Source organism: Sciurus carolinensis, chromosome 2 (genome assembly GCF_902686445.1).
Source record: "Sciurus carolinensis chromosome 2, mSciCar1.2, whole genome shotgun sequence".
NCBI classification, from domain to species: domain Eukaryota; kingdom Metazoa; phylum Chordata; class Mammalia; order Rodentia; family Sciuridae; genus Sciurus; species Sciurus carolinensis.
Window position 1 is genome coordinate 111073095 of NC_062214.1, and position 25309 is coordinate 111098403.

The window sequence follows — 25309 nt, forward strand, 5'->3', positions numbered from 1 at the left end:
CATAATGCCCTGGACTTTATTTAACAGATCTGCCTTGCTTGGGAGTTCAACCTTATTGGAGCTCAGGCTACTCTGATGATTATCCTGGACCTCCACTTTCCTAGCTCTCAGATTGTAGGTATTGAAAGTCTCTTTATATGTGACTAAGAAGGCCCAGGTTTTTACACCTAACTTTCAGTAACAGCCACCCAATTCCACTATCTTTATCATTACTATACACCCCCCACGTTTTTTCATAAGTCTGATATCCACCAACTAGTACTTTTCCTTCCATTGGCATACTATGTACCCTATTCATCAACAATGAAATAGTTAATAATTGTGCAACCATCTTGTAGATCTTTGAATGGCCTACCTCCTAAACTTCATTTCATTGCCTGTTTTCTCAGATTATTCCTGGTGACACTGTTGCTGATTGGGTTCTCAAGAAGCAGACTCAGGCCATGCAGTGGTACATGCCTATAATCCAACCTACTCAGGAGGCTAAGGAGGAAGAATTGCAAGTTCAAGCCCAGACTGGGCAATTTAGGGAGATCCTGCCTCAAAAGAAAAAAAATAAAAAGGGCTGGGGATGTAACTCAGTGGTAGAAGTAGAGCGCAATTGTCAATATCAGAAAAAATATGTAGACTCAGATGGAGATTAGCAAATTGAATGTTTATTAAAGAGTACCCTGGGATTAACAACCGTGGAAGGAAACTGAGAAACTGAGGTGAAGTGTGGACCTGATTACAATGTCAATCTGTGACATGGATACTCTGAAGCTTCTGAATGAGGTTCTGCAGAAATGAAGGTGAACAAGATATTACTTTTACAACCAGATTTAGTAATTCTTGAATGTGAGTGAAAAGCACCTACAAACTTGTTAAAATGCAAGTCTAAGTTGGTGATGTAGCTCATTTTCAGTGGTAGAGTATTTGTCTTACTTGGGCACTGTACTTGGTTCAATCCCCAGTACCACCAAAAAAAACTATTCCAAAAGATGAGCTCAAGATAGCCTCTGAGAATGACACGGGAAGATTAAAGATGAAGAAAATGCAGCCTTGATAAACATGTTATGTGCCATTATATAGGAGTTTTCAGAAAATACCAAATCATTGACTTACTCATTGGACAAATATTTGATTATTGCTTACTTTGTCCCAGGTACTGGTGGACATCCCTTTTGTCTAAATCTCCTCCTGTATCCTATATTCAGATAGTTCTATGTCTTTAGGTACTTCTAGTGATTAGGTATTTCTAGTGATTATCGCTTTTATTTTCTGCATCTTTAGTCTCTCTGTTGACTCCTTGTAGTCCATTTCCTTTGTCTGAAAAGTGAAAACTTCTTTCATTTTTGACTCTTTTTGTCATAATTATGTTTCAATCTCTCGGAGGCTAAGGCAGGAGGATCGCAAGTTCAAAGCCAGCCTCAGCAAAAGCTAGGTGCTAGGCAACTCAGTGAGACCCTGTCTCTAAATAAAATACAAAATAGGGCTGAGGATGTGGCTCAGTGGTCAAGTGCCCCTGAGTTCAATCCCTGATACCCTCCCTGCAAAATATTATGTTCCATTCTCGTTCTTCACAACTCTAACAGGATATTTTTGGCTGCCAGTAATAGAAAACAGAATACTTCTGGCTTAAACAAAATAATGTATTGATGGGGTTGGGGTATAGCTCCCACATAAGGCTCTGGATTCAGTCTTGTCACACACACACACACACACACACACACACACACACACATCCACAAATCTATTGACTTATGTGACCGAAAAGTCCAGAAGTAGGTCTGGCCTAGGAAAGGCCTGATTCAGTGGCTCAAACACTGTCAGGAGGAGTCAACCTTCCTTCTGTTTTTAGCTTTGCCTTAATCTTTTAATTAAAAAAATATTATTTAGTTGGTGATGGATATTTATTTATTTATATGTGGTCCTGAAAATCAAATCCAGTACCTCACACATGCTAGGCAAGCACTCTACCATTGAACTATAACCCAGTCTCCCACTTAATCTTTGTTATCTCACCCTACCCACATCCAGGCAACTCTAGGTTCTCTCCTCATTGTTGCAAAAATGGTTCATATCGCTGTTTCTGCTTCCTGGTTACCATGAGCTGAATAACTTTCCTCTGCCATGCTCTCCCTCCATGATATTCTACCTCATCTCAGGCCCAGAGCAATGGAGTTGACTGACCAGGGACTGAATTTCCGAAATCTCTTTTGCATACTAGAAATGGTAAGACACCAAGGGCCAAGATCAGGAAAAACTGAGGAAAAGGGATTCACATTACTGTCCTGCCTGCACTTAACTTTGAAAAAGAACTCCCAGAGGGTTACAAGCAATCAAATCCAGGTTACCAAGATAGGAGACACATTTAAGACAATGAGATAAAAATGTAAGATCATTGATTTTCAAAGAATGAATCACAGATAGTCCATTGGCATGTTGCCAAATTTTGGGGGGAAAATGTTCACATCCTCCCACCACATTTCCACATTTGCTAGGGTCTTTTCTAGTAGTCTCCAAGAGAGAAAATTGCTGGTTCTTCGGAAGGTCTTACTTCCTGTCACTGACTAAATTGTCAATCTCTGAACCAGTTCCTGGGGCAAGAGGGCTGAAGAATGCTGATTGGATACAACTAGTTAGGACAACATTGGGGTCTATATTCAGAGTCAAATCATGTGGCCAAGAGTGGAGGAATAGTTTCCCTAACAATATTTGGGTCACTCTGCTACCAGGAGAGGGAATGCTACTTAGCAATTAATAATGGATTCATGGAGTCTCACTGCAAGAGTCATGCTTCTGAGAGTCTAAAACCATGGGTCATAATCATTTGCTGGGCATTTACAAAAAAAAAGGTGTACAATTGTAAATATGTATCCTTCATAGCTTAGAAGCATCTCTCAAGGACTTGAGAGTCATTCTCAGGAATGTAACCATTAAAAGAATAAGACCTCAGTCTCCAAGACTCCATGAGAAGACAGAATTCTAACTTTGATAATTGCCAGCCAACAAACACAGCTGGTCTAATCTCACTTATAATAAACAATGCTTTGTACTTTCTACTTCTCTGACTCTGAGTCTCAATCCTCCCCCTTACTTGCTTTTAGTTCTTTAAAAATCACTCATCTTGGAGTTCACGCGTCTGAGCTATATATTCCTAGTAGCTTTGCTGTAGGTACTTCCTCTGACGTGGGTTATAATGATAGGTTAAAAGACAGCCTCATCGGGCTGGGGAGATAGCTCAGTTGTAGAGTGCTTGCCTTGCAAGCACAAGGCCCTGGGTTCGATCCCCAGTACCGCAAAAAAAAAAAAAAAAAAAAAAAAAAAAAAAAAAAAAAAAAAAGACAGCCTCATCAATTTAGCAAGATCTTGTCTTGGATGCTAACACCCAACAAGGGAGGGGAAGATTAGAAGTTCATTGGACAAGACAAAGGGGAAGGAAAGGAAGGGAGGACGGTAATAGGAAAGACAGTAGGATGAATTGGACATGTTTCCTATCCTCATATATAAATATATAACCAGTGTTAACTCTACATCATGCACAACCGCAATAATGGGATCTTAATTGGAACAAGTTATACTTATTCTATATATGTGTAATATTTCAAAACATACTGTCATGTAAAAAAAAAGAAAAGGGGCACATCACACACACACACAAATCCTGTCTTAAAGATTAAAAAAGGGGTTGGAGTTGTGGCTCACAGGTAGAGTGCTTGCCTGGCATGTGTGAGGCCCTGGGTTCGATACTCAGCACCACATATAAATAAATAAAATAAAAAATCCATTGACAACTAAAAAAATATTTTAAAAAAGAATAAAAAGGGCTGTGGCCCAGTTGTAGAGCACCCCTGGGTTCAATCCCCCATACCACAAAAAGAAGAGGAGGAGGAGGAGGAGGAAAAATTGTGCTTGCTTTGACAGCACATTTAATGAAATTGGAATAAAACAGAGATTAGCATGGCCCTTGTGTAAGGATGACATGCAAATTTGTGAAGTGTTGCATCAAGATGAAGCATGGGCAGGTATGGTAGTATACACCTGTAATCCCAGCAGCTCTGGAGCCTGAGGCAGGAGGACTCCTAGTTCAAAGCCAGCTTCAGTAACTCAGCAAAGCCCTAAGCAACTCAGGGAGACCCTGTCTCTAAATAAAATACAAAAAAGGGCTGGAGATGTGATTCAGTGGTTAAGTGGCCCTGGGTTCAATCCCCTTTACCAAGGCGGGGGGGAAGCAGCAGCAGCAGCAGCAGCAGCCTGGTACCTAAGTCAAAGACAACTGTGTGTGATTCAGTAAGGAATTATGCCAACCAGAATTCTTCCATTTCTGCAGACACAATGCCTTTCATAACTCCATGCCTTTGTACACACATGATTCCTCACCTGGATTGCCTTTCCTCTTGTCCTTCAATGCTCACCTTCTCTTTCTCTAGGAAATGCTTCCTGATTCAGATAAGCAGATGAAGTACAAAGCAGTGGACAATGAGCATGTATCCTGTAGAGAGGAGCACACATGGTTTGAATTCCAGCTCTACCACTTCACCAGCTTCATCAAACTTGGGACCAGAAAGTTACTTAACAACTGTTTCTAAGATTCTATTTCCTAAGCTGGAAAGTTGGTGTCATATTGGCACCCACTTCATGGCATTGTTGTGAAGATTAAAAGAAAATGCCCAGGCTGGGTTTGTGGCTCAATGGTAGAGTGCTTGACTGGTTTGGCTGAGGTACTGGGTTTGATTCTCAGCACTGCATATAAATAAGTAAAATAAAGGTCCATTGACAACTAAACAAATATTTTAAAAAAATTTTCAAAAAAGAAAAAAAATTCCTGAAGAGTGTAAGACCAGTAACTGACCTGTAAGTGCTAATGACACCATTCATTGAACCTCTCCTATACGTACTACCTCCCTCTTCTATAGTTCTTTTCACATTGCTGCAATAATTTGCTTGACGACCTTCCTTGTACTAGACTCTGTGTTCACTGAGCACTGTCTCAGAGTTTAGCAATAATCATTAGCTTTTTTGAATATTTATAAAAAATTCTAAAAGGGTTGTGGGTAAAACTCACTTGCCCAGCATGTGCAAAACCCTGGGTTCAATTCCCAGAGCTAAAAAAAAAAACCCCACAGATTATGCTAAACATTTATACCTACTATCCCATTTAATATTGGTTGGAAACTACATTAAGATGCTATCTTTTTTTGTTATTGTTGATGGTACTATGGATTGAATCTAGAAAGGGTTTTGTTGCCATCATGGGCTTCCCTTATTCTGTTGCCAAAAACTCAGTCCTTGTCCCTGATGCCAATTCAATAACAAGGACACAGTCTTGAGCAAAAGGAAAAAGGTTTATGCTTTTCTAGCAAAGGAGGAACACAGGGGACTCCTGTCCCAAAGGTCCACCAGCAGGAATAGGGGCTTTTAAAGAGGTGACTCAAAGGATACATTCCATATCCTCTGTCTGGAGTTGTAATTCACTTGTTAATTTGGAACATAGTCATTTCTGAGATCTTCTGGTACCATCTCCAAAGTCTGGATGACTTCATTCCTATGATGAGTGTGTACTCAGGGACAGATAACTCTGCTAGGATGGGGAAAAAAGGTAATCCTATTTCCTCTGAGATTAGGGATGGGGAGAGATTAGGGAGGAGCAGGGAGAGAGGAAGAAAAAATACATGTTCATTTTAAAAATCAGTTGCAGTGACAGACAAGCAAGGGTTATATTCAAAGCATAAACTTGACCACTGTTACAACTCCACCAATTATGACATGCGTTACTTTCATTATCATACAATTTTTTTGTGTGTGATGCTGGGGATTGAACCCAGGGCCTTGTGCATGCTAAGTACACACTCTATAACTGAGCTACATCCTAGGCTTACCATTCAACTCTATATCATTTATAATGTAAACAAAATTTCCTTTTTAACCCAAATAAGCTACAGCTCAGGCCACTGTCAGTAACTTTTATTGGTCAGCATCTATTTTCTACTGGAGAAACTCTACCCCAAGCTGTTATTGGATCAGGTCCAAGGAGGTCTCCAGAAGCAAGTAGGGGAGCTCGGCTCAGCCCTGGTAGGTTTTTGTTGTTGTTGTTTGGTACCAGAGATTGAACCCAAAGGCACTTTAACCACTGAGCCATATATTAGCCCTTTTTGTTTTTTAGTTTGAGAAAAGGTCTCACTAAATGTCCCAGGTGAGCCTTGAACTTTCGAACCTCCTGCCTTGGCCTCTGAAACAGTTGGAATTACAGGCACTACGGCATCCAACACATTCTTTCTTTCTTCCTCTTCCTCTTCCTCTTCCTCCTTCTCCTTCTCCTTCTCCTCCTCTTTTCTTCTTTTTTTTTTTATGGTATCAGGTATTCAACTCAGGGGCACTCAACCATTGAGCCACATCCCCAGCCCTATTTTGTATTTTATTTAGAGACAGGGTCTCACTGAATTGCCTAGCACCTCGCTGTTGCTGAGGTTGGTTTTGAATTTGCGATCCTCCTGTCTCAGCCTCCATTAGCCACTGGGATTACAGAGCCACTAACTGGGATTACAGGCCTGGGTCACCGTGCCAGGCACATTCTTCTTGGTTTGAATAAGTTTCTTCCCTTCAGGTCTCCCTTTCCACACTACTGATAAATATTTGAGGAGTTTCCTATACATAAGGAAAAAAAAAAAAAAACCTAACAACTAATGATAGGGAAATGCAAATCAAAGCCACAATGAGGCACCACTTCACACCCATTTGAATGACTATTACAAAATAAAAAAAGAAACAAAAGAAACATCGGTGATGATGTGGAAAAATTTGAAATTTAATGCACTGTTGACAGAATTGTAAGATTGTACAGTCACTGAGAAATTACTAAAAAATTTTAAAAAGTTACCTTGTGATTCACCCATCCCACTTCTGGACACACACCCAAAAGAAATAAAAGCAGAGACTTAGAAAAACAAAAACAAAACAATTTAGGAATAAACTTAAGCAAGAAGACAAAAGAAAGATCTGTATATTGGAAATTATAAAATACTATTGAGCCATCATGTGATGGCCCATGCTTGTTATCCCAGCCTCTATGGAGAATGAGATAGGAGGATCCCAAGTTCAAAGTCAGCCTCAGTAATTTAATGATGTCCTAAGCAATTTAATGAGGCCCAGTCTCAAAATAAAAAAATAAAAAGGTGTGGGGATAATGACTCGATGGTTAAACAGCCCTGGATTCAATCCCCTGGTATCAAAAAAAAAAAAACAAAAAAAAAACAAAAACAAAAAACAACAACAACAAAACACTAATGAAAGAAATTCAAGAAGACACAAATAAATGTAAAGAAATCTCATATTCAAGGATTAGAAGAATTGATATTGTTAAAATGTATCAAAGTATCACACCTTATCCCATACATATGTAAAATTATTATATTTCAGTTACAAATAAAAAGCCCATACTACCCAAGCCTATCTACAGATTCAAAGCAATCTCCAAATTCTAATATTTCATAAAAATAGAAAAGACAATCCTAAAAATTTTATAAAATCACAAAGACCCCTCAAGTGACATTTTTTACACTTTTTTGTTTTTTTTGTACTCAGGCATGCTTTTCCACTGAGTTACATCCTAGTCCTTTTTATCTTTTATTTTGAAATAGAATCTTGCTAAGTCACTTAGGGCCTCACTAAATTGCTGAGGCTGACCTGGAACTTGTAATCCTCCTACCTCAGTCTCCAGAGTCATTGGGAGTACAGCTATGTACCACCACATCCTGTTTATACATGCTGCTTCTAAATGCATCTTGTCATCCACAGGTGACCCTAATCCTTAATAATATATCTCAGTCTAACTATTGGTTGTAAATGGTAAAAATCTAAATCACAAATTTAAGTAAAAGAAATCTACTGGTGTTTAGAAGTTAAGGAAAGATAAAATAGCTGAGCCATGTAAGGAGTATAAATATAACCAAACCTCAGGAACAACTCAATAGGCAACATGAATACTAACTGGAACTTTTATTAATTCTTTGCAATCTGCCTTTATCAGCATCTAGATTTTATTTTCTCCTGCTGCAAACCAAATTCCTTCACAAAATTAGCAGGTAGTTCAGGAGCTCAGTAGGAGCCACCAGGGTCAAAAGGACATTTTTTCACTTTTAGTTCAGCAAATTCTTGAGAACAACTAGATTGGCTCAGGGCAGATCAGGTGCCTACCACTGAATCAATCAGATGAGACATGGAAGATCATGTAAACACAGGAGACCAAATGGTTCGAATGGGGAAGAGAAGTAAAGCTGAGCAGAGGAAGGAAGATGAGCAGAGAAAACCTTACTTCATTATGAGGAGTAATGAGTGTGGTTTAGGCAGATAGTTGGTACAAGAAAGATAAGTACGAATAGTAGAGATGGAGTAGGAGATTATGGAAGGTTTAGGATTTATGCAGTGGCACATCTGGAGGCCAAAAGGAATATGGTATTTAGCTTTGGATGTCACATTTTATTTTATTTATTTTGTGGTGCTGATGATTGAACCCAGGGGTGCTTTACCACTGAGTTACATCCCCAACCCTTTTTATTTTTTATTTTGAGACAGGGTCTTGCTTAACTGCATAGGGTCTCACTAAGTTGCTGAGGCTGGCATTGAACTTGTGATCCTCCTGCCTCAATCTCCTGAGTCACTGGGATTACAGTTGTGTGCCACTGCATCTGGTTGGGTGTGACATTAAAAAAAAAGAAAAAGACATGTCCACATGTTCTGATTAGGACAATCTGTAGACTGTAGTTTGTGTAAAGGCAATGACTATTGGATTTCACTGGGTTTGAAAGGAAGGACCCAGAGATCAAAGATCAAAGAGAGGGCTGGGATTGAAGCTCAGTGGTTGAGCACTTGCTTGGCACATGTGAGGCACTGGGTTTGATCCTCAGCACCACATAAAAATAAATAAAAATAAAGGTATTGCTGGCATAGTTGTGCACGCTTATAATCTCAGTGACTATCGAGGTTGAGGCAGGAAGATGGAGACTATCGAGGTTGAGGCAGGAAGATGGAAAGTTCAAAGCCAGTCTCAGCAAAAGCAAGGTGCTAAGCAACCCAGTGAAACCCTGTCTCTACATAAAACACAAATAGGGCTGGGAGGGCTGCGGTTGTGGCTCAGTGTTCGAGTGCCCCTGAGTTCAAATCCCCGTAAGGAAAAAAAAAAAAAAAAAAAAAAAAAAAAAGACCAAAGAAAGGAAAAAGGACTCAATAGGCTTTGGGGTGTGTGAGAGGAGGTTTTGACAGGAGTTAATATTAGCCAAGGATTTCCAGCCTGGAAGCACGTGGACATTTATAGAAATATGGAAGATAAAGGGAGGAGTTAATATGCAAAAATATGGTGCATTCAGCTTTAGACATATTTGAGATGCTGGTAGTGTATCCCACACCTGGAACTGCTACAACAGTGGGGTTTAGAAAACAATTTTATTAAATTGTCTGCAGATAACTCTTATTTGAAGCTGGAAAAGAAGATATAGGCCAGGCATGGTGACACAAGCCTGTAATCTCAGCGATTTGGGAGCGATTTGCGACAGGAGGATCGCAAGTTCAAAGTCAGCCTCATCAACTTTGGGAATGTAGCTCAGTGGTTAAGCATCCCTGGTTTCAATCCCTGGTAATATATATAAATGAAAGACTATATATATATGTGTATATATATATCATTATATATAAGTGAAAGTATGGAAGTTCGGCTGAGTGGTGACCCCACTGACTGGGAGATTGGCGAAGGGTTGCTGTGCAGGTGAGGGGTGGTCTCTAAGGGGCAGATCCAACAGAAATACCTTTCTGAGGTCACAAGCAGTTCTAAGGAGACCGAGGGAAGATGACGCACTAGGGAACCTAGGCACCGGAGGAGTGAACGGGCATGAACAATAATTGGCTCCTATTTGAAAGATACAGAGGGAGTTGGCAGTCTGAGGGCAGGAGGCAGGAAGGGAAGGCAAAAAACTTCTATAACTTATCCCCTTTCTTACAAAGGGCAGAAAAGATCAGGAAGATTGAAAGCGAGGCCCTCAGGGGACTGGAGTACAACAGGACTTCAGGTCGTCAGGTTCCAAATCTTCAAAAGCCTGGCTGGAACTCTAGTGTTTAAACACCTCGTTTAACTCCGGAAGGAAAAAGTAGATGGACCTACACAGGAATAGTGGAGAACCCGGCAGGAAAAAGTGGAGGACCCGGGCGGAAACCTTGCTTAGTTTACTGGAAGGTGAGCGGTCCTTGAACAGTAGTTGGAACGTCCGAGGCGTAGGACTGCGACGCACCCCTTGTAGGTGAGGGTTGAGGGAGGCTGTTGCAATATTGCAAGCTTGCATCTTTCGGTAGCTGGGCTACATCCGGCCCGGGTCGGGAGCTAAACGCCTGGGCTTCAAAGTTAGTGTGACCGTGGGTAATTTAGTCTTGGAACCTCCATTTCCTCGTCTCTATAATTGGAATAACAGTAGTACCTCCCAGAGTTGTGAAGAGTGAATGAAAGAACAGGACAGTGTCTGGAAGTTAGTGAGCTCTGAGTTTACAGTCTTTACTGACATTAATTTATAGCAGTGTGGATTCCGTTGTCAGAACTCACCGTTAACCTCACCTAGGTTTGACTTTATATATGAAAACATGAAGCATTGCCGGGCACGGTGGCATTCGCCTGTAATTGCTGCTACTTGGGAGAGTGGAGTGGAAGGATCACTTGCGCCCAGTACTTTGAAATCAGTCTGCGCGACTTAGCAAGACTCCTTAAAAACAAGAGCTAAGCGTGTAATCCCAGCTACTGGGGAGGCTGATGCAGGAGGATTGCAAGTTCGAGACCAGCACTTTAGCTAGCCTGTATATCAGAAAATACGAAGGACTGGGAATGTATCTCAGTGGTAGAGCGCCACTGGGTTCAATTTCCCGTGCTGACAAGATCCCCACAAAACATTTGTAACTCAATTTATACTATTATTGGAGAAGTAACTACTGAGGGTTTGGAAAACAGGGTAAATAATGTTACTAATAATTCCATCATCCTACACACTGTTCTAAGTCTTCTTCCCAAATATTTCTTGTCTGTGCAATTTTTTTTTTTTTCCTTTTTTGTGGTGCTGGGGATTGAACCCAGAACTTTGTGCTTACGAGGCAGGTACTCTACCAACTAAGCTATATCCCCAGCCCTGTGCGTTTTTATATATGTAATATTAGCATATATGAAATTTTGGTTCCTTTTAATTTGCAACAGTATTGTAGCCTAAGCATGGGGTTTATAATAATTATTGTACTGGAGATTGAACCCGGGGCACTGTACCACTAAGCTCCATCTTCAGCCCTTTTTATTTTTATTTTTTATATTTTATTTAGAGACAGGGTCTTCCTGAGTTGCTTAGGGGCTCACTAAGTTGCTGATGCTGGCTTTCAGCTCGGGATTCTCCTACCTCGGCCTCCTAAGCCCCTGGTATTACTGGTATGCACCACCACACCAAGCTCTTATTTTTTTATTTTGAGACAGGATCTAAGTTTCCCAGGCTGACCTCAGGCTTATGATCCTCTTGCCTCAGTTTCCTGAGTCCCTGGAACTACAGGTGCCACCACACCCAATTTAAAAGAATCATTTTTCTGATTGTACAAAATTCCATTTTATAGGCTTATCATTTGTTTTTATAAATTTCTGAATAAGGTAAAATCATGTATATACAACCAGTGAAGGAATTTTATTACCCATTATTTCAGGACCTCAGATCAATTGTTTTTATTTTCACTGGTTTCCTTATTCTTTTAATTTATGTGAAAAAATTCTGTGTATGGTTTTCATTTATTCCACAAACATTACTGAACATTGGTTGTGTTCCAGCCAGAGTCTCTAAAGTTAAGCGGCTCAGGCTAGTTAAACAAAAACAAGATTCTAATGCTATGTGAAATCTATGAGAGGTATGCATGGGTTCTTGTGAGAATATGAAGAAAGGGTAGTGTCCAATCAGTGACCACCAGGAACATGCCTGTAGTTGAGTTTATTACCTCTTGTGAGAGGGGGGAATACACACCCTGGGGAAACATGGGGCACCTCAGTAACAGGGTGTCAGAAGGGATTTTCTGGATTTAACCTTAATATTAGGGAGGGTACTGTCAGGAGGTGGAGATAATTTTATAATTGGGAGAGAAAACTAGAAGTGAGACTAATGCCATGTTGGTCGAGATATAGTAGTCACTCATATTAACCTGAAAAGTAGAATATTTGATTTTTCTTTTTTAACTTTTTCTGTGCTGAGGATCAAACCCAGAGTCTTGTACATGGATTTATTGATTTTTATTTTATTTATTTATTAAAAAAAATTTTAGATGTCAATAGGCCTTTATTTTATTTATTTATTTACATGTGGTGCTGAGAATCGAACCCAGTGCCTCACACATGCCAGGCAAGCTCTCTACCGCTGAGCCACAACCCCAGCCCTTGTGCATGGATTTAAAAGCCAGGGTTCTAGTTCCAACTTCAATTCTGTTAAGTATTATGACTTTAGGTAAGTTATTTCACTTTGTGTCTCTTCCCTAAAGAAAGGGACTATCTAAGTGACTTGTCTTACAGGCTTCTTATGTGGATTAAATAGGATAATACATGCCTATATTGAAAATATTGAGTGGCATTTAAATGTGATAGTATTATCGCTACTGTTGTTTTGGTTTTATCTTTAAGGAGCTCAAATAGTGACTAATAGACTTGCCTGATTACCTTGGACTAAGAGTTTGTGGGGATGGCATCAGACTTACTGAATCAGAGAACTTCTTAAAACTATCATTTGGTGGTGATCATCAGCTTCAATTTTTTTTATCTTGGTATTTTTCTGCAATGCACACATAACAGTGTTTTTCACCTCAGAAGAACTTCACAAAGTAGATAGGAACCTTACTCCTAAGGAGAGGCCTCAAAAGATCGTATTAGTTTTAATTCTATGAAATTGAAATTCAAATATTCATCAAATATTTGCACCCTAATAAGTAGGCAGAGCCAGGTGTCAAGTAGATGTTTTCTGTTTCCACATATAATGCTCACTATAGGCTTTCTTTTTGTAGATCAGGTGCTCACTTCTAAAGTCAATTGACTCAAGTCCTAGAGTTAATTACTTGAATATTTTACTTTTTTGAGTCTGTAAAAATTTGCCTTAAAGTTGACACTATATTTTGAGGTAGCTTTTGTTATATACTTGAATTATTTTTGTGGTAATCATTAACTCCATGAAGTTGGGACCTATATTTTTAGTCTTCTTGGTATTTTTTGGAATGTTTAACAGTGTTGCGCCATAATAGGCACTGAGTGAATGTTTATAGAATTAGAAATTAAGCTTATGCATTTTATAATAATCTCTGTTGCATTTGAACTTGTGATGCTTTCATTTGCTACGCTGATAACTCGTCATTGTTTCTTGTATTATAGGTGGAATTGGGCTATTTGCTGGACCTTCTTTCTCTTATAACCTAGGGAGAAATTTACATTTTGACTTTTTCTTACCATGGCTTTGGTTCACAAATTGCAGAATGGCACGTATACTCTCAGAAAATACCTGAACCCAAGTGCTGCCTTGCATCCATTTCTGGGTACTTACTTTGCAAACTATTGTTCCAATAGTCTTCAGAAACCAGTGGCAACTTCTGGCAGAGCCTCCCAGCAGAGGAAGACTGAAGAGCATTTGCAAGGACATCACCAGAAAGAAGTTGCTTTGGATATAACTTCTCCTGAAGAGAAGTTTGAAATGAATTTTGATAAAGCAATTAAAGATGAATTAAAGGACCATTTTAGGCGTTTGAAGGATGAAATTGTGAATCATTGGGTGGGACCAGAAGGTCGTCCATTGCATGAGGTCTTGCTAGAACAAGCCAAGGTTGTCTGGAAGTTCCGTGGAAAAGAAGATTTGGATAAGTGGATAGTTACTTCTGATAAGATGATTGGAGGCAGAAGTGAAGTGTTCTTGAAAATGGGCAAGAATAACCAAAGTGCACTGCTCTATGGAACTCTGAGCTCTGAGCCACCTCAGGATGGAGAGAGTAGCCAAAGTGGGTACTGTGCAATGATCTCCAGGATTCCAAGGGTAGGTGAGACTTGGAAGCCAGAGTTTTCTAGTGAGCTGGGGTGAACTTTATTGTAGCATGACCTGTAACAGACATTTTTTTTTTTGTAAATGAACATATCTGACATGTTATATATGGGCATCTCATTTATATATGGAGATAAATAAGTACTTGGCACAAGGAGGAAGTACTCCTGAGGAATAGTTTCTTATTTCTTGGCATTGTTTTGGGCCAGGGAAGAAAATTGCTATGTTTGAGGAATACTGAGATGTTAGATGTTTGAGAGATATCTGGGGAGGTTTCTGTCTCCTCTGACTTGGATCATAGCTTCTCTAGTGGCCAGATTGCTTAGAATGGACATAAGTTCAGCCTATGGCTTTTTTTTTTTTTTTTTTTGCAGTACTGGGGATTGAACCAAGGGGCACTCTACCATTGAGCTACATGCTCAGCCCTTTTTTTTTTTTTTTTTTTTAATTTTGAGACAGGGTCTTGACAAGTTTATTTGTTTTGTTTTTGTGGTGCTGGGGATTGAACCCAGGGCTTCATGCATGCTAGGTAAGTGCTCTGTCACTGAGCTATGTCTCCAATCCAGGTCTTCCTGCTGAGGCAGACCTCAAACTTGAAATCCTCCTGCCTCAGCCTCCTGAGTTGCTAGAATTACAAGTGTGTACCATCATGCCTGACCATTTGTTTTTTTTAATTGGTGCATTATAGTTGTACATAATGATGGTATTTGTTGATAAGTTTTCATACATGCACACAATATAACAACATAATTTGACCAGTGTCACTCCCCAACACTTCCCCCTTCCTCTCCTGCTCCCATTCTTTTTTTAAAAAATTTTAAAATTTTTAGTTGCAGATGGATACAATACCTTTATTTTATTTATTTATGTGGTGCTGGGGATCAAACCCAGTGTCTCATGTGTGCGAGGCAAATGTTATACCACTGAGCTACAACCACAGGCCTCTCATCCTTTTTTTTTTAGTATTTTTTTTAACATTTTTCTTTTTTATAACTTTATTTATTTTTATGTGGTGCTGAGGATTAAACCCAGTGCCTCACATGTGCTAGGCAAGTACTCCACCACTGAGCCACAATCCCAGTCATTTTCTTCTTTTTTTTTGGTACTAAGAATTGAACCCAGAGGTGCTTTACCACTGAGCCACATCCCCAGCCCTTTTTATATTTTATTTTGGGACAGGGTCTCACTAAGTTGCTTGGGTATCACTGAATTTTTGAGGCTAGCCTCAAACTTGTCATCCTCTTGCATCAGTCTCCTGAGTCACTGGGATTACAGGTGTGCGCCACTGTGCCCCGTTTTAGTAGACTTTTATTTTAAAATAGTAGGCTTAAAGAAAAACTGCAGTTGCAGATAGTACACAGAGTTCCCATCTACTCCTTATCCAACTTCTCCTATTATCATCTTACTATACTACATTTGTCATGAATAAGAAACTAACATTGTTATTTTACCAGCTAACTTCCAGAATTTTTTTGGATTTCACTGCCTTTTCCTATAATATCCTTTATCTATACCAGAATAGTACATTATATGAGTTTTCACGTATTCTCTCTTTTTTTTTTTTCCTGTGGTGCTGGGGATTGAACCAGGGCCTTGTGCATTGATTCTAGGCATCTAGGCAGGTGCTGTACCACTGAGTTACACCTCCAGCCCTTTGGGATTTTTTTTGAGATGAGGTTTCACTATATTACCCAGGCTGACTGAGCTCCTAGGCTCAAGTGATTCCCACTATAGCTTCCTGAGTAGCTGAGACTACAGAGGTACTATTTTTCATGAGGAAAATAATACTTGTAACTGGTCAGATGTTTTTGTGGAGTTACCCTCAATTTAGTATTTTCTGATGATTTTCCTCCTGGTTAGACTGGGGTTCTGGGTTTTTAAGAATACCACACAGGGGCTGGGGAGATAGGTCATTCGGTAGAGTGCTTGCCTTGTAAGCACAAGGCCCTGGGTTCGATCCCCAACACCAAAAAAAAAAAAAAAAAAAAAAAAAAAAAAAAAAAGGAATACCACAGAGTTGTGCTGGAGTTGTGGCTCAGTGGTAAAGCACTTGCCTGGCATGCATGAGGCCCTGGGTTCAATACTCAGCACCACATATAAATAAATAAAAATTTAAAAAGATCCATTGACAACTAAACAATATTAAAAAGAAAAAAAGAATACCACAGAGTTAGCTGGGTGTGGTGGCACATGCCTGTAATCCCAGTGGTTCAGGAGGTGGAGACAATAGGATCAAAAGTTCAAGGCCAGGCTCAGCAATTTAGTGAGACCCTAAGCAACTCAGTAAGACCCTATCTCTAAATAAAATACAAAAAATAGCTGAGGATGTGGTTCAGTGAGTTAAGAGGCCCTGGGTTCAATCCCCAGTACCCCAACCCCCAAAAAAGTTCAAGGCCAGCCTCAGCAATTTTGTAAGGCTCTAAGCAACTTAGTGAGACCCTGTCTAAAAATGAAAAAAAAAATAGGGCTCAATGGTAGAGCATGTGCCTAGCATGTGTGAGTCACTGGGTTGATTTTCAGTACCACATATAAATAAATAAATCAACAACAACAAAACATTAAATTAAAAAAAATAAAAAGGGCTGAGGATATAACTGTGGTAAATTACCCAAGTTCCAACCTCAGTAAACCCCTCCCTGTTTGCACCCCCTGTAGTGTTTGCAGGTACTCTCCTGTAATGTTGCTTCTTTTTCTTTTGCTAAGTGCATTCCATACCTGTGGGGGTGGTAGAAGGGATTAACCTCTTGGAGAGGGTAGTGTCTTCAGAAATTATTTGGAATTCTTCAGTAAGGAAAATTTGATTCTTTTCCTCCTCTCACTTTATTCCTTCAGTCATTTAGCAGGGAACCACATTTTGGGTTGAAATCTAATGCTATGCTATTACTCTGTTGCTCAAATAGTCCCAGCTTTGGGAATGCTCTTTCAGGTTGACTCCTGTCTTTTTGATATGCTTGTTTTTGGTATCAGGAATTGAACCCCACTGAGTTGCTTAGTGCCTTGCTAAATTGCTGAGGCTGGCTTTGAACTTCAGAACCTCCTGCCTCAGCCTCCCAATCCCCTGAGATTACAGGTCTGTACTCCATGCCTGGCTTGATATGCTTTTATCCTTTTATCTTTTTATTTTTTTAGTTGTTTATGAACCTTTATTTTATTTATATGTGGTGCTGAGAATTGAACCCAGTGCCTCACATATGCCAGGCAAGTGCCCTACCACTGAGCCACAACCCCAGCCCTCCTTTTATTTTTTGAGGACTTTTTGGGGCTACAAAATGCTCTAAGCTTACCTATTATTTTTTCTGTCCCAATCTGAGAATTAATCATTGCTTAAAGAGCCCTTATCACAATTTGGAATAATGGTGTTGTGTGCCAAGATTTGTGTGCTGAGTGTGTTCATGGCTACTGGTTTGTCTCTACTTCTAGACTCTCTTAGTGCTGAAATTATGTTTTAGTTAATAATGGACTATATATACAGTGGTATTCCCATAAACTTACAATGGAGCTAAAATATTCCTATCACCTGTTAATACACTGTAGTGTACTGATTTACTCACATTTGTGGTGGTGCTGGTGTGAACAAACCTTTTGTGCTACCAACTCAATAAAAGTATAGTTCTTAACATTCTGTGCAATTCTATTTTTTTTTTTTCGAACCCAGGGCTTTGTGCTTACAAGGTAAGCACTCTACCGACTGAGCTATCTCCCCAGCTGTGCAATTCTTAGCAATTCTTAATACTTAATAATGATAATAAATTACTTCATTACAGGTATATGTATACTCTTTTTTTTTTTTTTTCCCTCTGTACTTGGGATTGCCCCAGTTCCAGCCCTTTTTTATGTTTTATTTAGAGAAAGGGTCTCGCTGTGTTGCTTAGGGCATCACTAAGTTGCTAAGGCTGGCTTTGAACTCATGATCCTCCTGCCTCAGCCTCCAGAGTCCCTGGGATTATAGGCGTGTGCCACTGCCTGGCCTGTCATCTGTATTTGTGTAAGCATACTCTGTGATGTTTGTACAATGACTGTAACACATTTCTCAAAATGTTCCTGTTGTTAAGCAACAAATGACTGTATATACATACATACACTAACTCGTGTATACTGTTCCACCTTTATTAGCTATTGATTCAACCCCCCAGTATACATGTAAAGCAGTTTCAGAATTTTTTTTTGAGGGGGGGAATACGTCTCATTATTGCTCAAACTGGTCTTGAACTTGTGGACTCAAGGGTTGAGCCACTACATCTGGCTTTTTTGTGAAACGTGACTAATTTGTTTGTTTCAGGACTGCACTGACAGGCTCCTAATACCTGAGCCTAGCCATAGCCCCTGGATATTTGCTTGGATATTGTGCTTTAAGAAAATAGACAAATATCAGTGGTAGTGTTATGTTCCTTCTCTCCATATAATAATGAAAAAGAACTCTTGCTCTTTCAAATGCAACAGATGATACATGACTGTTTATTGGTTCTGTCCTTGAAAATCCAGAGAATATTTTTTGTCATTCCAGAGCAGGAAATAATTCCATGGACAGATTGAAGTAAGGAAAATAGGTGATAACATTTATTAATGTATCTTGACAGTCCTTGCCTATTTGTGAGTCTTTGTGTTAAGCACTTTATGCTCATTATCCCATTATTCCTCACAACAATCCTGTGATATAAGATCACCCCAGTTTTGTGGATGAGGAAACTGAAGCTCAGGGAGATTTAGTAACTTGTCAAAAGTTACATAGCTAGTAAGTATTAATTCATATCTGAGCATTGATATTTTTAAACTCAGAATATCCTTGAGATTGCTCTAAGTAAATGCATTTGGAAATTAATACTGAATACTTTTTCTTTTTAGATGTTGATGGACTTTTATTTTATTGATTTTTTTTTTGTATGTGGTGCTGAGAATCAAACCCAGTGCCTCACACATGCTAGGCAGGTGCTCTACTACTAAGCCACAACCCCAGCCCCCTGAATTCCACTTTTGAAGATAGTATAGATGGTTGTTAAGCATGCAGATTTGGAAGTGTGTGCTGGACATACTGCTTATTAGCTTAGTGCTCAATTTATCTATGATATTGGGAAGATCATAATACCTATCTCAGGGCTCTTGTGAAGACTTAAATGAGCATATGCACGTGTTTAACTATTCAGTGGCTGGTGGTTATTTTTTTATTATTAAGTATCACCTTTAAAGCTTGAGCTGTTTTCCATAGTTTTCTGACATAGGGCAAGGCAGTTGTCATAAAATATGTCACTCAAGCCATTGCTCCATGGGACCAGGGAAAAAATGTACATTCATTTCCATTCAGCAAACACAAAGTAAATGCCTTTGCCACAGAAACAATTATAGGCCAATCATGTCTTGAACATCATTACCTTAGAAACATACAACTATGTCAATATTTTGTGCTAAAATAATAATCGCCAGGTTAATCTGTCTCTTTGTGGTGGAGTCTAAAAAGATTAAAAAATGGTTAGTGAATCCTTTTGGTGTTACTGACTTGGTGATGGTTCAGTTTGCTAATAGTGGAGAATGAGGTCAAGTTAACCTATCTTCTGTACTTTTAGGGTGCTTTTGAGAAGAAAAAATCTCATGACTGGTCCCAGTTCAACACTCTGTATCTCCGTGTCCGTGGGGATGGCCGACCTTGGATGGTGAATATCAAAGAGGACACAGACTTTATCCAAAGGAAGAATCAGATGTACAGTTACTTCATGTTCACCCGTGGGGGGCCCTACTGGCAGGAAGTCAAGGTAACAGCATAAATCTTTACTGTTTATGAAAATTAGGTCTTTTGAGATTGTGGTTATATTGTAGCTAATCCTTCCTGGGAAGTTTGGATGAAGTGGGTAGAAGGAAGAGGAGATAGACTTACATAAATCACTCTTTATTTCATTAATATAAATGGTAGCAGATTTTTTTTTTTTTTTTTTTTGTACTGTATTGAACCCAAGGTTGCTTTACCACAGAGCTACATCCCAGCCCTTTTTATTTTTATTTTGACACAGGGTCTTGCTAAGTTGCTGAGGCTGGCCTCAAACTTGTGATCTCCCTACCTCAGCATCCCAAACTGCTTGAAATTACAAGCAGATATGCCACCTTGCCTGGCATGTTCATGTCTTTTCTTCTGGGTGGTCTTTTTTCTTTTTAATTTCTAGGAACTCTTTTTTTGTTTTTGTTTTTGTTATTTTTGGGTGCTGGGGATCGAACCCAGGGCCTTGTACTTACAAGGCAAGCACTCTACTGACTGAGCTATCTCCCCAGCCCTCAATCAATTTCTAGGAATTCTTTTTATTTATTTATTTATTTATTTATTTATTTATTTATTTATTTTTTCATCTTTTTTTTTTTTATTGCAAACAAATGGGATACATGTTGTTTCTCTGTTTGTACATGGCGTAAAGGCATACCATTTGTGTAATCATAAATTTACATAGGGTAATGTTGTTTGATTCATTCTGTTATTTTTTTTCCCTTCCCCCCACCCCTCCCACCCCTCCCACCCCTCTTTTCCCTCTATACAGTCCTTCCTTCCTCCATTCTTGCCCCCCTCCCTAAACCTAACTCTAACCCTAACACTAACCCCTCCCACCCCCTCTAGGAATTCTTTAAACATTCAGATTAGCTTTTTGTCTGTGATATAAGCAACTTAAAAAAAAAAAAAAAAAGTCTCTTTGCCTCAAACTCCCATGGCTTCTTTCCAGAAATAAGAATGGTTTGTGGTATATCCTTTTAGTCATTTCTTTAAATATATAAGAACAAGCTGGTCAGTGTGGTAGCAGCACATGCATGTAAATGCTAGCAGTTCTGGAGCCTGAGGTAGGAGGATCACAAGTTCAAAGCCAGCCTCAGTAATTTAGTAGGATCCTTTGTAACTTAGTGACACCCTGTCTCAAAAAATAAAAAGGACAGGGGATGTAGCTCAGTGGTAAAGCTACATCTAGGCTCAATCCCCAGTCCAAAAACAAACAAAAAACACAAAAGATCAACAAGCTGAGCATGGTAGCACGTGCCTTTAATCCCAGCTACTCTGGAGGCTGAGGCAGGAGGATTGCCAAGTTTGAGACCAGCCTGGGCAACTTAGACCCTGTCTCAAAAATTAAAAAAAAACAAATAAAATAAAAAGGACTGGAGGTGTACCATCACTTAAAACACACACACACACACACACACACACACACACACACACACATATTTGTACATGAATAATTTTGTAACTTTCCTTAACATTTTTATGACAATATTCAAACATACATAAAAAAAATTGCATTGACTATGCAGATAGCTAACCACATACCACCTAGATTTCTCAAGAAGTATTTTGTTGAGTTTGTTTCATCACCTAATTTATTCACTTGTTTTTCCTACTATTCATCTCTCAATACTTTTTTTTTTTGGACTCATTTTAAAGTAATTTGTCAATACCAGTATATCTTATCCCTAAACATTATAGCATGCTGGTCTTTAGATCTCAATATTTATTTATAGTGAGGTCTTTAAAAAAAAATTTTTTTTTTTGTGGTGCTGGGATTGAACCCAGAATTTCACATATAATAGGCATATGCACAACCACTGAGCCACAACCCTGTCTCATAAGGCTTTTAAAAAATATACCAAACTTATAGTGTAGATTTTGTCCCTTTCTTTCTTTTCTTTCTTTCTCTCTTTTCTCTCTCTCTCTCTTTCTTTTCTTTTCTTTCGTGTTGCAATTTGAACCCAGGTCCTCATGCTGCTAAGCAGGTGTTCTATTACTGAATTCAGATTTTGTCTGTATCTTGGTTTGTTACTAATAAGACATGACAAAGGTCTTCATATTGCAGTGAAGCAATTATATCCTATATAGATATATTTATATCCTATATAGATCTACTTCATTTTTTCAGTAGTTATATGGATGTACCATAATTTAGCTGTTTTTTCTAATATTAGAAAAAAAACTATACCTTTATGTATTTCACAGAGCTTATTTATAATACAAATTCCTAACACTGAAGTTGGTATGGCAAAGTTATGGCATTTCAAAATTGCTTGATATCACTGAATTTGTGTTCTATCACTGCATAACAAATTATAAATGTAGAAGCTTAAAACAACAAGCCAGGTGTGGTGGCACATGCCTGTAATCCCAGCAGCTCCAGAGGCTGAGGCAGGATTGTGAGTTCAAAACCAGCCTCAGCAAAAGCAAGGTGCTAAGCAACTCAGTGAGATGCTGTCTTTAAATAAAATCCAAAATAGGGCTAGGGATGTGGCTCAGTGGTCAAGTGCCCCTGAGTTCAATCCCTGGTACCAGAAAAACAAACAAAAAACACATACTATTCATTTATAGTTCAGTAGGTCATAAATTGGGATATGGTGTGACTATGTTGCATTCTTAGTTCTATTTGTTTTTCTTTTTTTCAAAAATGGGGTTGTGGGCTGGGGAGATAGTTCCGTTGGTAGAGTGCTTACCTTGCAAGCTCAACGCCCTGGGTTCAATCCCCCCAGTACTGCAAAAAAAAAAAAAAAAAAAAAAAAAAAAAAAAAAAAAAATGGGGTTGAACCCAGGGTACTGTATCACTGAACTATATCCCCATCCCTATATTTTTTATTTTGAGACAGGGTCTTACTAAGTTGCTCAGGCTGGCCTTCAACTTGATATCCTCCTGCCTCAACCTTGTGAGTTGCTGAGATTACAGGCCTGTGCCACCACATCTGGTCCTGCTTAGTTCTTTTTTTTTTTTTTTTTTTTTTTTGTGGTGCTGGGGACCAAACCCAGGGCCTTGTGCTTGCAAGGCAAGCGCTCTACTGACTGCTTAGCGCCCAGCCCACCTGCTTAGTTCTTATAAAGCTGAAATGAAGATGTGAACAAGGCTGAGTTCCTTTCTGTAGTTTCTGGGCAGAATGCACTTCCTAGATCATTCTGGTTCTTAGCCAACTTCAGTTCTTTATGATTGTAAGAAATGAAGGTTTTTCTTGCTGTCAAATGGGAACTGCTCCCAACTCTTCAAAGCCAGGAATGGAGAATCTCCCTACCATTGAATCTCATGCTGCTAATCTGTTTCACTAGTCCCTTTTATGGGTTCAAATGATTATTTATGTTCCATTTATGAAATAAGTGGTTTCTTCTTTCAGATCCCTTTTTCCAAATTTTTCTTCTCTAATCAAGGAAGAATCCGGGATGCCCAATATCAGCTTTTGCTTGACAAGGTAACATTTTCCTATACTTTTCACTCAGAATATGTTTAATGAAATAGAACTCCTGTGACAATAAGTTCAGTCCATTTTGGAAGGTTGGCAGGTGAAAGATGAAAATTCCTACTCAAGGGCACCTGTTATGCCCACATGGATACTTACTCAGACCTATCCTGTGAGCTCACTCCCTATTTGGAGGAATGTTAGTATGATATATATATTTTTTTCTTTTTTTTTTTTTTTAGTATGTCTATATTTTATCTTAAGTTTTAAATACAAGTTCAGGAGAATTTCAAGGAATTTCCACTGGGCATCCATGTTGCTCTTAGTCTTATGTAGAACCATCTACCAGGAGGAGGAAAAGTGTGGACAGAAATGCAGTCTTGTATTTTCTCTTATAATTTGCCACAGCATTTGAGAACTATTGTATATTTGCTAAGGGCTAATGATGATATAAAAGACCCAGTTATAGTAATTAGCTCATGGATTAAAAAACTCCAGGAATGACATCAGTATGTCAGCATATGAGATTTTAATCAATTTCTCTTATTTTATGTTTAGATCTCCACTATAGGATTCACCTTGGCTGATAAAGTGGATGGTCCATTCTTCCTGGAAATAGATTTTATTGGAGTGTTTTCTGATCCAGCCCACACAGAAGAATTTGCTTATGAAAATTCTCCAGATCTTAACCCAAGACTTTTTAAATAGATAAGAACATGTGGTGTGGGGGCTGGTGTGGTAGCTCAGTGATAAGAGTGCTTGCCTAGCATGTGCAAGGGACTAGGTTCCATTCTCAGTACTGTATATAAATTTTTTAAAAAAGGTTCAGGCTGGGGATATAGCTCAGTTGGTAGAGTGCTTGCCTAGCATGCACAAGGCCCTGGGTTCAATCCCCAACACCACAGGAAACAAAAAAAAAAAAAGTCCATTGACAATTAAAAAAATATTAAAGAAAGAAAAAAAGAACATGTGGCAGTTTTATATGACTAAATTAAGGATAGTAGTGATGCTGGAGATCTGGGCGCTTCACACATTTCTAGGCAAGTACTCTACCACAGAGCTACATCCCCAGCACAAAATAAAACATTTGCTAATGGTATTCAATGAATGGTGGTATAAAATCTTTTAGACAGGGCTAAATGCTATTCCTAAGAGGAACACAGTATGAAACCAAGTTCTAGCTGTTCTTTGGCTCACAGAATACAAGTACTGATGTAAGGGTACTCCACATAATGTTTTTATCAGAATGGTTCCTATTAGGAACATTTCCTACATGAGCTTGTCTTCCAAAGATACATGAACCTTACTAGCTCTTCCTTTATGGTGACTGCTGATATAATCACTGGAGAAACTAAAGATACTAGACTTCTGTCTCTAAAGCTTGCCAAGTTAAGTATTACAGAGATTGGATATGCTAAAAATAAGGCCCTAATTATCACACTTTGATCAATGTTTGTCAGTATTTTGAGAGAAGGTAGGACACAGTTATATAGCCTGAGTACCGAAGGAGAACCAAAATTACAAATAAATGAAACATACAAAGTTAACAGCTTTATTTTATTTTATTTTTTGGTACCAGGAATTGAACCCAGGAGCACTTAACCACTTAGCCACATCCCCAGCCCTTTTTATTTTTTGAGGCAAGTTGCTGAGGCCAACTTTGAATTTGCAATCCTCCTCTCCGCCTCCCAAGTTGTGCCACCATGCCCAGCTTTATTTAACTATCTTTACTGAGGGATAGTTGATTAAGTTGTACATACTTAATAATTTGGAATGCGTATACCCATGAAATCATCATCACAATCAGTATAATGACTGTAATCCCGCCAGACTCATCTCTAGGCCATCATGCTTTCTACCACTGTAGTTGGACTTCCTAAAATTTTCTAGAAATGGGATTGTATAGAACATACTTATTTTTTGGTCTGGTTTCTTTTACTCATAATAGGGGCTGGGGAGATAGCTCAGTTGGCAGAGTGCTTGCCTTGCAAGAACAAGGCCCTGGGTTCAATCCCCAGCACTGCAGGAAAAAAAAAAAAAAAGCATCTTTTACTCATAATAAAGGAACATATGATTTTAGTTTTTCTTGAGTAACAAGA

The 25309-nt window shown here is 38.9% G+C and overlaps 1 protein-coding gene and 1 non-coding gene across 5 annotated transcripts; both read left to right on the forward strand.

Moving 5' to 3' along the window:
* Positions 1–3890: 3890 nt before the first annotated feature.
* Positions 3891–3994, forward strand: LOC124978379 (U6 spliceosomal RNA). Its single transcript, XR_007107412.1, has one exon. It is a non-coding gene; the product is annotated as a U6 spliceosomal RNA (small nuclear RNA).
* Positions 3995–10143: 6149 nt separating this feature from the next.
* Positions 10144–25304, forward strand: Ndufaf1 (NADH:ubiquinone oxidoreductase complex assembly factor 1). 4 transcript variants are annotated; one of them, XM_047538661.1, is made up of 5 exons: positions 10144–10204; positions 13388–14039; positions 19604–19789; positions 23148–23222; positions 23769–25304. In XM_047538661.1, the coding sequence occupies exons 2-5, from the start codon at positions 13464–13466 to the stop codon at positions 23916–23918; spliced, it is 987 nt and encodes a 328-aa protein (XP_047394617.1). In that variant the 5' UTR covers positions 10144–10204; positions 13388–13463; the 3' UTR covers positions 23919–25304. The 4 variants fall into 4 exon arrangements, with proteins under 4 accessions (XP_047394617.1, XP_047394616.1, XP_047394615.1 ...); XM_047538660.1 differs by having other exon boundaries at positions 10157–10264; XM_047538659.1 differs by having other exon boundaries at positions 10172–10268.
* Positions 25305–25309: the final 5 nt, after the last annotated feature.

Excerpts from the sequence above, each read along its gene's own strand:
- Ndufaf1 (XM_047538661.1), top strand. The coding sequence starts at position 13,464 with ATGGCTTTGGTTCACAAATTGCAGAATGGCACGTATACTCTCAGAAAA. Across the intron at positions 14,040-19,603 it reads TGATCTCCAGGATTCCAAGG|GGTGCTTTTGAGAAGAAAAA; the intron begins GTAGGTGAGACT and ends CTGTACTTTTAG. Across the intron at positions 19,790-23,147 it reads CCTACTGGCAGGAAGTCAAG|ATCCCTTTTTCCAAATTTTT; the intron begins GTAACAGCATAA and ends TTCTTCTTTCAG.